At 44.4% G+C, this 18,036-nt stretch overlaps 1 protein-coding gene across 5 annotated transcripts in view; it reads left to right on the forward strand.

Moving 5' to 3' along the window:
* LOC119964711 (cytosolic phospholipase A2-like) overlaps positions 1 to 18,036 on the forward strand; it is a 183,268-nt gene that overhangs the window by 119,971 nt on the left and 45,261 nt on the right. For all 5 annotated transcript variants that reach the window (XM_038794593.1, XM_038794592.1, XM_038794594.1 and 2 more), the window contains 3 exons: positions 714 to 828; positions 4,172 to 4,309; positions 7,237 to 7,332. In XM_038794593.1, coding sequence (XP_038650521.1) covers positions 714 to 828; positions 4,172 to 4,309; positions 7,237 to 7,332 — 349 coding nt within the window. The remainder of the gene's footprint in view (positions 1 to 713; positions 829 to 4,171; positions 4,310 to 7,236; positions 7,333 to 18,036) is intronic.

Consider the following 18,036-nt stretch of genomic DNA (forward strand, 5'->3'; position numbering starts at 1 on the left):
CACAACCGGCAGGGCACCCCGGGCCTGATCCCCACCACGGGCAATGTGCCAGCCTGGCAGTGCTAACTTGTCATTCTGGCAGTGCCACCTCGGTAGCACTACCAGGGTTGCACTGCTAGGGTGCCAGGCTGGCAGTGCTCAGGTGACACCAGCATTTCCACGGTGCCAGCCTGGCCAAAGGCTAAACACCCGGAGGCCTCCAAGTGCCGGTACGCCTCTTCCCCTTTAGTGGGGACCATTACTGATCAGCACTTGGCTAGGGTCTCCTTGGCAAGGCCGATAGATACTGGGTGGCTGTTCAATCCGCCGTCAGCACGGCTAACCAGATCTAGCCAGATCTACGAGGCGTAACGGCCGTCGGGAATGCCAGGGGAGGCCCCTCATGGGATCTACCAGCCCGTAGATTCCAGCAGGACCTGGCTGGTAAATCATGCCAGCACACTGCGTTGGCCAAAGAGGGGTAAATTGCCAGAAAAAGAACTTCTGAATCTGAAAGTGAGGGAAAATAAGTGAAGGGCAGAAAGATAGATTTACAAGAGAAGAAACCTAATTGGTGAAACCTCAGAACTTAATGTACTGCTCAGTTGATTGGAAATCATATTCTCCACTTCTACTCCAAACCATTGGTCAAGAGGAATCCATTTTTTACTGTGTAAAGTATTTGATCGCAGCAAATGTTTTGAAAATGAATTCTCCGGTCTGTTATATTGCAGAGAATGAACTTTAAGATGAGTGAGATGAAAGACAAAATAAGGGAAGGTCATTGTCCCATGCCCTTGTTCACCTGTCTCCATGTTAAACCTGATGTATCTGAGCTCATGTTTGCAGGTAAGTTCTTTCTTCTTGTGGACCATTGTAGCTGAGTTATTCCAACAATTAGAATTCGCAAATCCATGCAGAGTTTCATTGCAGAATCAAGAAGAGGTTACTTTTCACTACCAAGCTTTTTTTCAATCGTATACTCCAATCTGTACTTTGTCATTGGGGGTGGCTGGTGGTTCTGTGTGTTGCTTCATTTTATGGGTGTATTTTTTACTTTAAAAAAAACATTCTCCTTTTTACTTCTGTGTTGATATTTTTTATTTATCTACCTTTTCTGCTTTTAGAAAAGATCATTAGTTTGAGTCCATGGGAAAATGGAGAGAAACATTGAATGTATTTCCCAAAATGACGCAATGAAATTCCCAAGAGCTTCATACTGGGATGCAACCTTGACAACGCACCCAATTTTGCATTCATTTTTCCAAAGTTGCACCCAAGTATCTTTCCAACCACATTAGAATAGGCCAATGTTAAAATGGCATAAATTAGCACAAACTATTCTAACGGGTCTGTTTGTCATTTTGAGCCTTAATAGATTAACTCTGTTCATCATTACTCATGCACATCAGCCTGTTTAGGAAGCTTTCCAATTTTAATGCGATACATACTTATAAAAACCCATTAAAAGGATGAGAAAGTACAGTGCAAGCTTCAGTGAGTATAATTTTGTTTTAATTGAAAACCTGCATTTAAAAAACTCGAAATAATTCTGTTTCCTACAGGGCCTGAAAATTGGGCCATAATGTTGAGGGACCTTCCACGCTTTCACCCTAGTGGCGCTGATTTGTATGAAACTCATATTTGAGAGTGAGGGAGTGGGCCAGTTTTGTGGGCGCGGGTTTATTGAGGTGGATGATTTAATGATGCATGTAACAAATCAAAGACACTTGTGACTATTGGAATTACATGAGCAACTCATATAATCTTTTAAGTCACAAAATACGTTATGGAAACTATTTGGGTGCAAATGCCATAACTTGACTTATTTATTCATTGGTTGAGGTTCTCCGTTTGGGAGATTACGGGTAGGATTCTCCGATTGCCGATGCCGAAATCGCATTTGGCGATTGGCCAGAGAATCCGTTTTTACGCCGAAATTGGGGGCGGTGCTGTTTTTCAGAGGCTCCGCCCCCTCAAAAACGGTGCAATTGCTGAGTACGCAGCATGCCGTTGGGACCGCCTCAGGACGTCACCTGAGGCCCTCCCCAATGCTCTGCACCTGATGGGCCAACTTCGCGACGGCATGGGGCATGGGCGCTCTCGATTTTCAGGGACCTCTCGTGGCGACTGTTGACTGTGTCCAGCGCCGCCGCCGGGGAGGGGAGCCGTTCCGCTGGCCGGGTGGGTCTTCGGCGGAGGCTGGGGAGACTGTTGGGGTGTGGTCTGGGGTAGCAAGGTGGGTTACAGGTGGGCACTATCAGACAGGCCAGGTCCCTGCGTGGGCGGGGCCATGTTGTATGGGGGCTCTACGTGGTGCGGCTGCTAGCCCCCACCGGGTGAAGCATCGGTGCGGGGGGGGGGGCGCCGACATTTTGGTCATAAGCATAGACACATGCTCGGGACATAGCCTTATAATTTGACAATCCAGCGCTATGTTCACCCGCCTGAGGTGAATTGGGACAGATAGCAATTCAGTATCCTTCACCATGCAAGTTTATGCATGGCAAGGAATACGAGGGATTCCTGAGGGAAACCTGCTGTTGGGCCGTCATTTGGAGCAGGTGGCTCGGTAGCGAGGTGGTCAGCCACGGCCACTGCCCCAGTAATGCAAAGGTTTCCCCCCTTCCCCCAAGTCTGGGGGTGAATCGACCTGCTTGCCGAGTCCCCCTGAATTGGGGGAATGCCTCAGGACCGGGGCTAGGGGGACACCTCACAGAGACTTCCTCACTAAAGGTACTCCCTACAGAGACTGGTACGGGAATTGAACCCGCGCTGCTGGCCTTAGTCTGCTTTACAAGCCAGCTATTTAGCCCACTGTGCTAAACCAGCCCCTTTATCAGCCTGACGTACAATTCTCCACCCAATCTCGATCTGGGTTGCCAGCGCCACAGGATGGAAAATCAAAGCTATTGTAAACCAGGATAGCCGATTCTATTGGGCAAATAGGGTAATGTAATTGACAGTTTGCAAATAGACCTCAAGCCTTTGTCTGAATGAAATGCAGGGTTTGATTTCATGGTGGGTGTGTAGGCCGGGGTGCCTGTAAAATTACCCACTCAAGACCTAGTCTCAATTTTATAGGGAGGTGGGCCAAGCTTCTTGTGCCCACTTAATTGCCGCTTCCTGCCTGGTACTTGGCTTAGAAATGGTGGTGTCTCCTTCACTCGCCCTGTTTGCTGATCAGGGGCAATCCTATCCCAGGTGCTGCGCAGCCCCCACTCCCCTCTGCTCCGCTTCCAGTGACGCTGCTGGGACTAAAAACTGCCGGGCAATCAAACTGGTCAACAGCTCTCTGAGGTAGGACTTCCTGAGTGAGGGGCAGAAGACTCGCCTCCAGCTAATTAATGCTCCTTTGATGGTTAATAGCTTTGGGACAGCTAGCATCAGCGAGGTGCTGAGGCAGGAAATCCCACTACTTGTTCAATTCTGTCTGCAGTAGACTACATATAATATGCATTATAGGTCAAATTATAGCATTTGGGTTCAAATAGTTCTGTAACCCGGTTGCAAACCAATTCTATGGTTTGAAAGACGGAGAAACGTTGACATAATATGAATGCTGCTTTACTGATGCGAGACTCTCACTTCAAATCAAATAGGACAGGAGTGCCCAAGCTAAGGCCTGTGAGATACTTATAACCCTCAACACCCGAGCACCCAGCTGCTGAAGTTGGAGCAACTTGTCTGTTTGTGCTTTGATTTCTGATTTGTTAGTTTGATTTTATGAAGCTGCAGGTTTTGAAAGGGGCTCGTTTGAAGGATAATTCTGGAATGTGAAATTAGTGAACATCAATTGCTGGAGATGCACAGGAATTAATAGGGACAAGATATCCAATTTCATATGTGGCCCTGAGACTCCATTAAAATCCCTATGTGGCCACAAAGATAGTATATCCTGACATCAAACATAGTCCCTTATGCTGAAGTGAAAGATTTGTCATATAATGTTGACCCTAAAAGGTGTGCTTGGAATTTATAAATCGATGATTGACACGTCCCCGCGGTGTGTTTGACGGGGTTTCCTGTTTTATATGTTCCCCGCTGCTGGGGAACCTGAGGTGGGGCTTCGCTGTCGGTGCAACCTAAGGATCCCGCCAATGAGAATCGCCAGAAAATACAGGCCATTATTATGAACAAACTGACAACCATTCATTCTGACTCTCACTTCATTTATTTCTTTAACTCACAGACTGGGTGGAGTTCAGTCCATATGAGATTGGAATGGCAAAATACGGAACGTTCATGCATCCTACCATCTTTGGCAGCAAGTTCTTCATGGGAACAGTGGTGAAGAAATACGAAGAAAATCCACTTCATTTCTTAATGGGTATTTTACACCACAGAACTCAGTAAAAATGGGCATTCTGAGTCAATTTCTCTTCAGATTAAACAGACAAATAGAGTTGTCACCAAGTGTTGATCTGGACAGTCCAATTTTTGAAATTTATGAATCAAATTGAAGAACAATCTTTTTAAATGAGCCCATGTTTCCACACATCGATCCCTCCACAGCCCTTGTCCACCATCCAGTCATGGATGAGTCACAATTTCCTGCAGTTTAACTTCAGGAGACTAACCTATCGTTCTCAGCACCCATCACAACCTCTGTATCCTTGTCACTGATTCCACATCTCTCCCTAGCCACTGACTCAGGTTCAACTAAGCTATTCACAAACTTGGTATCATATTTGACCTTGAACTGAACTTCCAACCTCATATCCTGTCCATCACTGATACAGTCTTTCCACTTACATTGAGGAATGTCACCATGTTGCCTACTATCTAAGTGTACGGAGTCTAACGAGGGAGTATAATGGTTGCACCTTTTAATCTCAGCTAAATATAATCTCTTTCACACCGCACAAGTCCAACTTTTTAATAGCTAGATTTACTTTACTAAGATACTTTAGCAAAACAACACTAAATGTTAATTGTTAACCAGCTAGAGTTTTCAAACAGCAAATTCACTTCATTCCTTCAACTTCAAAACACTCTTTGTAAATGAGAAAAGTAGTAAATTATTATCACTAACCTGGACAAAGCAGTCCATTTTCTCAGTACCCCATCCACAGATTAAACATCGACTTCCTCAAGCATTGGTGAACCTTTAGCTGCAATGCGTAGTATTTGCAGCAAGTCACTGAGGCTTCTTCCGCAGCACCTCCCAAACCTGTGAACTCCACCATCTAGAAGACCAAGATCAGCAGGAGAATGGGAACACCACCACCCCCAAGTTATGCATTATCCTGACTTGGACAAAAGTTGCTGGCCCTTCATTGTTGTTGGTTAATATCCTGAAATTCCCGACCTGGCAATATTGTGGAGCACATTTGCAGTGATTGAAGAAGATACTCAACTGTTACCTTCTCAAGGGCAATAAATGCTGGCCTTGCCAGTGACATTCACTGTCCAAGAATATGTTTTTTAAAACCTGCAGCTCTGTTCCAATCAGTGAACTAAAAGTATGTGTTTGTACTCCATCTTAATATTGAAGCAGAGCAAGACTTGGGGTGGAATTTTAGGGCCCCACCCATCGGTGGAATCTTCCACTCCCACCAAAGTTAATGGATTTTTAAATAGGTCGCCACATTATCCGGCTCTGCCCCTGCCACAATGGAGCTGGAAAACTCTGCCCTTGGATTCATTTGGTAGGCACTGAGGGCTGGTTTAGCTCAGTGGGCTAGACAGCTGGTAATGCAGAATAAACCCAGCAGCGCGGGTTCAATTCCCGTACCAGCTGAGAATTCTGAATTCTCCCTCTTCGTACCCAAACAGGTGCCGGAATGTGGCGACTCGGGGCTTTTCACAGTAACTTCATTGCAGTGTTAATGTAAGCCTACTTGTGACAATAAAAGATTACTATTATTAGTACAAAAGACTTGCTTACCTTTTACTTGGGATCAACCTGACTGATCACCTCGTCTTAGATCATAAAATATAGGAGCAAAATTAGGCCACTCGGCCCATCAAGTCTGCTCCGCCATTCAATCATGGCTGATATTTTCTCATCCCCATTCACCCCATAACCCCTGATCCCCTTATTAAGAGAACCTATCTATCTCTGCCTTAAAGACACTCAGTGATTTGACCGCCACAGCCTGAGTTCCACAGATTCACCAGCCTCTGGCTGAAGAAATACCTCCTCATCTCAGTTTTAAAGGATGGTCCCTTTAGTTTGAGATGGTGTCCTCGAGTCTTCCAAAGGAAATTAGCCGATGATCTGGGATTGGCCAATTGAGCTGACAATGAAACTCCCTTCATTCTTGAGTGTAGCTTATAAGAAATCATGTTTTGCTATTCTTCAAATGAATGGGGCCCACCTTCACAAAATGTTGGCACTTCTGATCGAGTGATATGCATATGCACTTCTCCCTATTCACATGGGGTCATCAAGATCAACTGACATTTATTAATTAAGTTCACAAATGACAACATTCGGCAAACTGATCTGTCTAGTGTACATCTCCCTCCTTCCAAATATCTGGCTGCTGCAGTAGCTTTAGTTTCTTTTGATTTAAAGTTAACTTGAAGGTAAAACCTTTGATATAAATGATCTCAAAACAATATAGTGTTCCCAGCCAGGGAACACCAGCATTAATAAGATTTTCAGTTTAAGGAATTATTTATTGATACTGCATTATTACTTCAACCTGCATCATTAAAAGGGAAGGAGAAGCAATTCCATCTCTTTCTCTTCCATCTCCATGAATCTGAAGCTTATATTACTGAAATTGATTTCTTGGAGTAAGCATAGGTAGTTGACAGCCAAACAATGCTGATTAAAAATATAAATCAATTGAATATTTCTATCCATTCTCTAATGCATGTCACCAGGCAGCTTTAGATAACTTAATTTGTTGTGCGAAAAACAGTGGCCTTATTGATGAACAATTGCTAGCTGTAATGGGAGAACAGTCAGATTTGTATTTTAGAAGGTTAGGACCAAAGGGTTCCCTTCACTTGATCATCTTTAGAACCAGGCGTACAATCGCTTCATAATCCCAGAATCCCAGAATTGTTACAACGCAGAAGGAGGCCATTCGGTCCATCATGTCTGCACTGGCTCTCAATGAACAATTTATTTCGTGCCATTTTCCCACCTCCCTCCATAACGCTGCACATTGTACTTTCTCAAGTAACAGCCTGATGTCCTTGATTGAATTTGCCTCCGCCACACACTCAGACGGTAACCACTGACTGAAAAAGTTTTGTTCTCACTTTCATTTTGACCTTTTCTTCCTCTTGCGTTGTTAGGTGTTTGGGGCAGTGCTTTCTCCATATTATTTAACCGGGTGCTTGGAGTTACCAGTTCCAGCAATCAAGGCTCCACCACTATGGAGGAAGAACTAGGTATTGTACACTTATATATTCTTTCAAATCATACTATTGTATTGCTATTCAGATTTTCCTCGGGGGGGGGGGGGCACTGTTGACTACTGCCCAAATTTGCAATTTAATCGCTTTCTACGTTCCAAAATTACATTTCTATTTTTTGAAACTAAAATTGGATGTGTTGATAGGCGAATTGTGCTATATTCCTATTTGATATTATTCATAAGAAAATATTAGGCTCCCTCGTATTTCATATTATCGCAGTATTATTCCAGCTAACATGGGGAAAGAAACAATTACACCTCTGCATTTCCACTGGACATTGTGACATTTACACAAATTCTGATGTGGGGCAGTGAATAAAGCTTGCAGATGTTTCCACTGAGGTGACTTCATTATAATGAGGACTCAGTTGACGTTATTTTAACTCCATTCATTGTTCACATTATTTTATATTCATTCATATCTGCTGTGCCTGAGGGTGGGTCCTTTGCTCATTGTCTGCTGATGCTTCAGCCTGACCTCTTTTTTTGTCAGTCATAGTTTACCATTGCCTTCCACTCTCAGGCACAGGTGAGGAGTCATGTCCAGTGTCTACCTCGGGTGGAACGTGAATCAGACCTGCACTGTTGCTGTTATTCTGAACCCTACAAGCCATCTAAGCTAACTGGCCACCGCTCCTGTTGTATTAATGTAATAAAATGTTATCAGTGATTCTTGTTGAACTAGAATGAGGAAAATGGGGCGGGATTCTCCGACCCCGCTCCGGGTCGGAGAATCGCCGGCGGGAAGTGTGAATCTCGCGACGCCTCTCCAATGCCAATGGCGCCGGCATGGTTCCCGCGGTGCCAGTTGGGGGCTATTCAACACAACCCCCCCCCCCCCCGGCGATTCTCCGCGCTCGATGGGCCGAGTGCCCGCCGAGTTCGGCCGGATCCTGCCGGCGTCGTTCGCGTGTGGGGCCTACCGATTGTCGGGTGGGCTAATCCCGGGGGTCCTATGTTCCTCCGCGCCGGGCCCTTGTAGGGCTCCGCCATGTTGCCTGGGGTCCGGTGCGGAGAAAGCAACCCACGCACATGCGCGGACTGGTGCCGGCCGCGGCACGCATACGCGGATTCGCGCCGACCGTGGCACGCATGCACCGGCTCGCATCACCCATGCTGGCGCCCGTATTGGCAGCTGGAGCTGCGTGAGGCACTCCAGTGCCATGCTGGCTCCCTGTGTAGCGCAGGATCACTACTACTGGGCGCTAGATGATGCCGTCGTATACAACGGCGTCAACACTTAGCCCCAGGATCGGTGACTCCTGCCCACGGTGTGCCATTCTGGCTCATGCGAGGGAGTTGGAATCAGCCACATGTTTATGAAGTGTAAAAAAAACAGAAAATGCTGAAAGAACTCAGGCAGGTAGCATCTGTGGAGAGAATAATGGAGTTGAACATTATGATGCATATGATTCTTCTTCAGAGTTAAAGAGAGGTAGAAATGTAATGGATTGTAAATGTTTAAGAGGGGGTAGAGCTGGTGGAGCAAAACAAAAGGCCAGGGATATGTTGCTTATGTATGACCATTTAAGTGCGGGGGGTGGGGGGAAGAAAAAAATAATTAACTAAATTTAACAATGTAAAAATTGAAACAAGAACCCTCCCTGGTTTGTGTGGCTCAGCTCTTGAATGGAATGTTTTATTGTGTCACCGGGGTAACCTGGGCAGGGAAGGCACTGCAGGAAACGTTTGTCCCAAGGAATCTCATGGCCCCGATTTATATTTTGCCCCCTTCAACAGTGCTTTAAAATTCTTCATTTGAGAGCTTTTGTCATTACATTCTTTCTATTCAAGTTCCCAACAAAGCCAACCTTTGTGAAACATGGGATTACACACAAGGTGTGGGTTGTGACCACAGCCATGCACTCTGATTGATCAGGAAAACTGGAAACTGAATGCCTTAGCTGAGTTAAGGAGCAGTGCAAAATGCTCCGGGGACCTTGAGGTGTCTGCCCCTCTGCCAGCCTCTTCTGCTGCAAACAAATCAACAAGTTAAAATTCTGCCCTGAGAGTCTGAACGAGGAAGTACAAATTAAAATACTGAACCATGTACTGAATGTGAAATGCAGTGAGGAAAAGAAAGATGTATTAACAAAGAGATGAAAAAGATTTTTTTTAAATTCAATTAACTTGATTATGCTAAAGGAATGAGACTCCACATTTTTAAAATTAAATTTTCATGGCCGAGAGTTTTTTTTGGTAGTAATTTAGATTTGCCATGTTGTTAAAAAAAATCACTTGCACCTGAATGTAGAAGCTCTTACTTTGTCTGTTGTGCTCAGTGAGTAACTAGTGCCGGGGGGGGGGGGGGGGGGGGGGGGGGGGTCAGTAGTGCAACTTTACACCCTTCATGTGTTTGAATGTTGAGTCTCTCAGTTGGAGTACCATTTGCAGTGCAACTTGTGGAGAAGTAGGACAGTTCAGACAGCAACCTTTGGATTTCTGTACTGCATGCACGTGGACTTGGGAACAACAATGATGAGTGCTGAATCTCACCATTATTCTTGAATGCAATATCTGTAAAGCAACTGACAGTGAATTGTTGGATCGGAACAATATCCTGTGATCTGATGACAGAAAGGAAACTAATGACCTTGTGGAATCCTTGGAATCACTTTGTAGACCGGGTCAGGTATGGAAATCCTTTCTTTAGTTTCTCATTTTAAAAGTACAGGATACTTTGACGATGGGATGTTAACTTGACTCATTTAGTTGTTTTTAGTGCTCCAGAAAGGGTCAGACCTTTCATTTGTAAGGCAAGTAATTCCATCACACAGGACTTTCCGACTATTTCACATGTAGTGCAATGCATTTAAAATGCTTTTGCTATGCAGGCGACGTAATAAATATCTGACAGAAGAAGGAGCCGTGCTCCGAAAGCTCGTGTTTGAAACAAACCTGTTGGACTTTAACCTGGTGTTGTAAGACTTCTTACTGGACGTAATAAATAGCACTGTGCTATTTCCAGTCTCTCCTCAGTCTCCAGTCTAGAGGCTAACAAAGAGTGACGCACATTGTTTATCTGTATCAGACAGCACTCAATAATTTATAGCACCAATTTATGGAGAGTTTCCTGTGTGCAAAATCGGGTTCCTTCAGGTCAGCATGTGAAATTATAGCGACCTCCACTGAGGAAACATCTAAACTCTCAAATTCAAACTGAACTTTGCTAACTTACTGTAACTTTATAACCTTCCCATTTACATGAAGCAACATTGAGATAATAAATTTCATGAGCGCGTTAGTGACTTATCCTACAGGATGTTGAATCAGGCATTTTCCAAAGGCTTCAATTTATTAATAATAATAATCAAATAATCTTTATTAGTGTCACAAGTAGGCTTACATTAATATTGCAATGAAGTCACTGTGAAAATCCCCTAGTCGCCGCACTCCGGCACATGTTCGGATACACTGAGGGAGAATTCAGAATGTCCAATTCATCTAACAAGCACGTCTTTCAGGGCTTGTGGTAGGAAACCGGAGCACCCGGAGGAACCCACGCAGACATGGGGAGAACATTCAGACTCCGCACAGACAGTGACCCAAGCCGGGAATTGAACCCAGGACCCTGGAGCTGTGAAGCAATGGTGCTAACCACTGTGCTACAATGATTTCAATTAGGAGCCTACATTGAGTTAGACCATATCCATTAATGATTGTGAAAGGGTTGCTAGAAAGTATCTTCAGTTCCCTGGGATGAAAAGAAAAATTAGCCAGGGTTCCCATTCTCTCTGACGTTTCAGTCATTTCTGTTGAAAAGTGTATGTTATGTGGAGTTCAGAGGAAGACACTTGGCAGAATAGCAAGGAATTAAAAGAGGTCAGAATAATGAGTGCAATCGAACCAAATGGAAACTATGTCCCATAGCGAGCATGTTTAGCAGCACCAAGAAACACCACGCTATCTACCCCGACTCCAGTTAGATACAGGTCCTCAGCAAGGAACACGCATTCAAGGCCACACATAGTCCCGTTTTCGGCACTGAGGAGCCATGCTCGCCTAAACTCCTCAGCGCAGAGAGAGATCAGGACATCATTTAATCTCTCAACCCCCGAACCGCACCTCACGTGCATAGGGCAACCCCGGGCTCATCACCAGCGCACACAAAATGCCAGCTTGGCACCTTGTCAGTACTCCTGCCAGCTGTCAATGCCACCTGGGCACCTTGGCAGTGCCAGGCTGGTACCCAGGTGGCACCAGCAGTGCCAGGATGCCACCCTGCCCAGAGGGTATGAACCTGGGGGCTTCTGATCCATTGGGAAACCCCCCCAGGAGTGCCGTTCTGTCTGGTCCTGGTTTATGGGGACCAGTACTGAATGGCGCTCGCCCGACAACGTCTCCAAGGCGAAGGGGATAGATCCCATGCCTTGGTTACCTCAGCAAACTGTATATTAGAATGAGACTAGCTGTCTCGCACTAATATGCTGATTTGCCAAAATATTATTCCACCCACAATAGGCAGGCCTCACATCATGACATCTTGGATCTCGTGAGGCGTGGCGAGCCAGATGGATCCCGGGAGTGGGGTCTCCCGGCATTTACCGGCCACGTTGCGCCACAGCACGCTGCTTTTCGGGCGCAGTGTAGCCGGTAGATCGGGCACAGTATGTAATGTTATTTTAGTTTTTAAATTTTATGGATTACTTTTCAGCATCTCATATGGGCTTACCAAATAATATCTTTCTCTCCCCCTGAAAAGGATCTGGAGTTAGCATTAAAAACATTAAATATTTGCACATATGAATAGGCAATTTTATAAAACAGCAGATACACAAATTACTTTATTTTGTGAAAAAATAATACATTTGAATCTGGCACCAAATCTAAGAGAACACCAGAAATCCAACAATGGTGGTGTCATCCAGCAGGGTGAGCTGCCGGTTAGTTATAATGAAGTATTCTCACAGACAGCAAAACAGGAAGTAAAATGCATTGAACTTTTCATTACAATTTTTACAGAAGGTGAAATAAATGTTTGGGGCATACACATGGAATTACTGTGACAGCTGAAATATTATAAACAATTTTAAAATAATGATCATAATATTTGTTTTTTTATCATAATGGAGAATGATATCTTTCAAAGATGAAATTAGTTTTTCATGGGGAATGGGAGAGTTTGGCAATAATTCTGAACTTAGTATACCTTTAAAAACCCAGTTATGCGTCATTCAATAAGATGTAACTTTTTCAAGGGGTTTCACAAGAAGAGTACTAGCATAAAAAGACACATTCTCATCAATGCAGTGATATTCACTTGATTTCAGTCTGGTGGGGCAGGGGGAGCATTAAGGGTACACCCTATGGGGAATCACTGACAACTCCTGGATTTCCATGTTTACCTGTGCATGTATAGATTCCAGAAGTTGGTGTCTGGTTTTTTTTGAATAATGACGGTCATATTGACCAGTTTGCCATCATTACAAGTACAAAATCCCAGCTAATAAATTGCTCTTTGATCTCACTACGGGTGTAACCAAGTACTTCAGAAATGCTCATGGTTTCAGGAGATGGTCAATGTTACACTGAGCAAAGGGCACAGAATCATCTCCACAAATGATCTTAAGAATGGCCCGCAATCATTCGCTGGTCCTGCTCACATAGTTATTGTCACTGACCAGATACCAATACAAGAACTGACAGTACAGATCTGGTCAGCTGGTACATGTCTCACTTTGCACTCCCTCTAATGTAGAAAAAACAACCACAGATTTGTTATATCTCTGTGTGATTAAATTAGCTACTGTGCACTGGTTTATAGCTCCATTTTCCCTGTGTTCTTTCATGATCCCCTTAGTCTCAGTCTCGATCTAGAAATTCCTTTCCTTTGTCCTTTAGGAAACTAATGATGATTATGAACCTTCCAGAGCTAATCAGTCTGCAGATATCAGCTCGCTGTACAACTGTCGGGTTTAGTTGATGATTACAAAAAGCAACTGCAATGAGTCATGCTCAGTAATAAAGTAACACTTAAAATACTAAAAATCTGAAATGATGAAAGGTCAGCACAAATTCAGGCAGTTTTATGTTTGTATATCTTTGGGTTTGGTTTCTTAAGTATCAACTTCCCTGATCAGGGTTTGTTTGCATCTTGCGTCATTCTGCACTGTGAAATATTGCAATTGCTTGGTTTTTAAAAACTTCAATTTATTTAAAGTGTGATTATATGGGCTGAAAGCAGACTATTGGTCTTGCAATATCAAAGGAAGTATTTTCCAATTCCAAGATGAGGTGTCGCCTCTAATCAAGCAGTGACCGTTCAATTTAAATGAAACATGATTCCCTACATTTGGTTGAATGATGTAGCTTGCAAATGGGTGCAGCTCTCTTTCAAAAATGAAACAGACCCCTAGAGCAGCAGCAACACTGCTTAAACTGCATGCAGTCAGTTTCTAGTCACGTGCCTGTTAGAAATTCTGAGTCCTGTGCTCAAAATGGTTTCATATGCAGTACCGTCAGTTTCTCCCATAAGAGGATCCTATATAATCAGCAGTTTACTTCTGCTATCCAACTTTAATCCAATGGTGGCTTATCTGAAGAGACTTTAATGGTGAAACTCTTGCCATACAAACTGGATATACCTCAATCATCTGAAAGATACACTGATTTAAACCAGGAAAAAAAATGTAAATTAAAAAATCTGATTTATTTTCTAATTGTCAAATAAGCAAGCAGAATAAAATTCAGAGTAAATCTTGTACATTGGCGTAATTGATATTGTTCCTATTATGATCCCAGACCAGACCCCAACAGTTGCTAGGATACTGGACAGAAATATTTTGTGTAATTTGTAAAACTGTGAGGAATGGATACTTCACTCCAGGAGTGATTCCACACCCAAATGGGAATATGGTATATTAAAACGAACTTTGTTACTCACACAGGATTAAAATAACTTTAACATCACACAAGAAAATAGCTTGCAATTACCCGTTAAACAATTTTTAACAATGACAATGAAACACTAAATTCTAACTCCTATCTTTTCTCTCCACTCAAGCAAAACCTATCTCAGGTCAAAATCTACTTTCACATACAGCTAGTCAATCCCGGAATACTTGCTTTAAAAAGGGCAGCACGGTGGCGCAGTGGTAAGTGCTGCTGTCTCAGGACGCCGAGGTCCCAGGTTCGATCCCGGCTCTGGGTCATTGTCCGTGTGGAGTTTGCACATTCTCCCACTGTTTGCGTGGGTTTCACAACCCAAAGATGTGCAAGGTAGGTGGATTGGCCACGCTAAATTTGTCCCTTAATTGTAAAAAATAAATTGGCTAAATTTTTTTTTTAAAATACTTGCTGTAAAAGATGTCTTGGATAAACCACTTTGAGAGAGAGATCCTTCAGAAATCAGCTTGCAGATTCTTGCCTATGTCAAATTATTGTTTAACCCGCCAGCCATTTAAGAAACTGCTTTTCTGCCCACAGGCAAAATCTTTTTAACTAAACTGCTTTGAGAGAAATTGCTAGTCTGTTTACCGAAACGGAACTCCAAAACTCAACACCTGACTTCTTCAGCCCCAGCTCCTCCCATTAACCACATCTTCTTACTAAAGCTAAACACAATGGCCAGAATTCTCCAGCTGTTGCGATTCACTTTTCCTGTCGGCAGCGCACACCCATCAGGCTTCCCGGCGGCGAGGAGTGGTTACATTTTATTTACTTTTTAAAAATAAATTTAGAGTACCCAATTATTATTTTTTTCCAATTAAGGGGCAATTGCCAAACCACCTATGCTGCACAACTTTGGGTTGTGGAGGTGAGACCAATGCAGATACCGGGAGAATGTGCAAACGCCACACAGACAGTGACCCGGGGCTGGGATCGAACCTCAGTGCCATGGGACAGCAGTGCTAACCACTGCGCCACCGCGCTGCTCTGGCGTGGGGTGGTATTTGTTTCATGGGAAATCCAATTGACAAGCGGCGGGAAGATAGAATCCCACTGCCCGTGAACGTGTGCCACTGAAAAACACGCAGATGAGAAAGCCAAGAATCCAGCCTGATGTGTGTAGTTATCCACTCCCCAGGGAACCTTATTTATATAAACAAAACTCCATTAGCCCTACTTCAGGTACACAATATACATGGTTGGATTGAATGGGGATTTTCATTTTTACGATGCTTTAATTCACCTCTTTAGTCCAAGTCTTTGCTAGTCTTGTAAACCAGAATTTTAAAACAGATCACTGCCGCAGTCACACACTAACCTAGTTTTCTCTTGAGGAGCACTTGCTCCTCTACACAACTTCCAAAACTAAACTGAACTATCTATTCCTATATTTTTGTTAGTTGAACAGGAGTCAGCAGTTCAAGCTCTGACTCCCAGGTATCCCTGACTAAAGGGTGGCCAATATGAATATTACTCTCTGGATGTAGTCTCTAGAAACGACCTCATTATTCTTATTAGACAGTTTATGGCAGTAGCCCAAAATTTCTGTGAATATCTAGGTTGTGGCAGGGGATCAAGAGAAACCTCGTGGAAATTCAATCTTGCGTTTTTTTTCCACATAGCCTGAACCTAGTGAATTTATCAAAGTTTTTTTTTTAAATTTAGAGTACCCAATTCATTTTTTCCAATTAAGGGACAATTTACAGTGGCCAATCCACCTAGCCTGCACATCTTTGGGTTTTGGGGGCGAGACCCACGCGAACACGGGGAGAATGTGCAAATTCCACACAGACAGTGACCCAGAGCTGGGATCGAACTTGGGACCTCGTCGCCGTGAAGCAGCAGGGCTAACCCACTGCGCCACCGTGCTGACCCCAAATTCATCAAAGTTAAACTGTTGTCTCACTAGGACTGGGGAGTGAACCCTGCAGATTCTTCTTCAACAGGCTCCACAAGAAGCTTTAGGTCCTCCTCCTACTCCCCCCCCCCCCCCCCCCCCCCCCCCCCCCAGGCTCCCCAGCAAACCCTCCTGTGTCCCTTCCCTGCATCTTACTTTGGTACCAGCAGCTATTCCCGGGTACTGGCAAGCAGCCTCTTCCTGCCTAAAATGCCACTGACACCCATCGGCCTGTTGTTATTCAGCATGCAGATGGAGCTCTGGATTAAAATTGCTGCCGAGGACAAGGAGCGCTGTGGGTTGGTGCTCACTGCTCCAGAATGGAACAGCATGGAGGAGTGAGGCGCAGTATGAATGGAATGGATATGGCATTAGAGAATAGTACGGAAAGGATGGGATGGGGATTTAAAGAAGTACAGTTGTAGTAAAGATCCTAATTGCGCACACATACCTTGTAGGTCACCAGTTTTATGGTGGAATTGAATCCAAGCAATGGAGTACTCCAAGCCGCACATGACCTCCTTTGAAGAAGGTCTGGTTGTATTAAGCGCCCTTAGACACTTAAATGGTCAGCTGTGGGCCTTCCCTGGATCAGGCAGTGAGTTCCAGATTCCAACCACCCTCTGGGTGAATATAAAAGCCAATTACTACGAATGCTGGAATCTGAAACAAAAACAGAAAATACTGGACAATCTCAGCAGGTCTGACAGCATCTGTGGAGAAAAAAGGAGCTAACATTTTGAGCTGGATGTCTCTTTGTCAAAGCAACAAAGGGACATCCAGACTCAAAACATTAGCTCTCTTTTCTCCCCACAGATGCCATCAGACTGTCTGGGTGAAAATGTTTTTCCTCACATCTCCTCTAAACCTCCTGCTCAATAGCTTAAATCTAAGCCCCCTAGTTTTTGACCCCTCCAATACGGGGAAAAGTACCTTCCTATCCACCCTATCCATGTCTCTCATAATTTTATACACATCAATCAGGTCCCCCCTCAGCCATCTCTGCTCCAGGGGAAAAAACCCAGCCTGATAACTGTGGGCAGCATGATGGCACAGTGGTTAGCACTGCTCCCTCATGGCCCTGAGGACCCAGGTTCGATCCCTACCTCAAGTCACTGTCCGTATGGATTTTGCACATTCTCCCCGTGTCTGCGTGGATCTCACCTCCACAACCCAAAGTTTTGAAGGGTAGATGGATGGCCACTTTAAATTGTCCCTTAATTGATAGCTGAAATAATCCAGCCCAGGCAACGTCCTGGTGAATCTCCTCTGCACCCTCTCCAATGCAATCACTTCCTATAGTGTGGTGAACAGAACTGCACACAGTACACCAGCCGGGGCCTTTTATACAGCTCCTGCATAATCTCGTGCTCTTATATTTAATCCCTCAGTTAATAAAGGCACAAATTCCATCGGCCTTCTTAACCACCTTATCTGAAATGAAATGAAAATGAAAATCGCTTATTGTCACAAGTAGGTTTCAATGAAGTTACTGTGAAAAGCCCCCAGTCGCCACATTCCGGCGCCTGTTCAGGGAGGCTGTTACGGAAATCGAACCGTGCTGCTGGCCTGCCTTGGTCTGCTTTTAAAGCCAGCGATTTAGCCCAGTGTGCTAAACAGCCCCTGTTATCTATGAGTAAGCGTTCTCCAAGGCGGTCTTCAGGATGCGCGACACCACAGAATCGCCAAGCAGAAACTGATAGCCAAGTTCCACATGCACTGCGGCCTCAACCGGGACTTGGATTCATGTCACATTACATTCACTCCCCCCACCATCTAGCCTGGGCTTGCGAAATCCTACCAACTGTCCTGGCTTGAGACAATTCACACCTCTTTAACCTGTGATTATCCCTCTGTCCAGTCGCACCGTCTGAACCTGTAAAGACTTAATTA

This window comes from Scyliorhinus canicula, chromosome 4, assembly GCF_902713615.1.
Source record: "Scyliorhinus canicula chromosome 4, sScyCan1.1, whole genome shotgun sequence".
In the NCBI taxonomy this organism is placed as follows: Eukaryota; Metazoa; Chordata; class Chondrichthyes; order Carcharhiniformes; family Scyliorhinidae; genus Scyliorhinus; species Scyliorhinus canicula.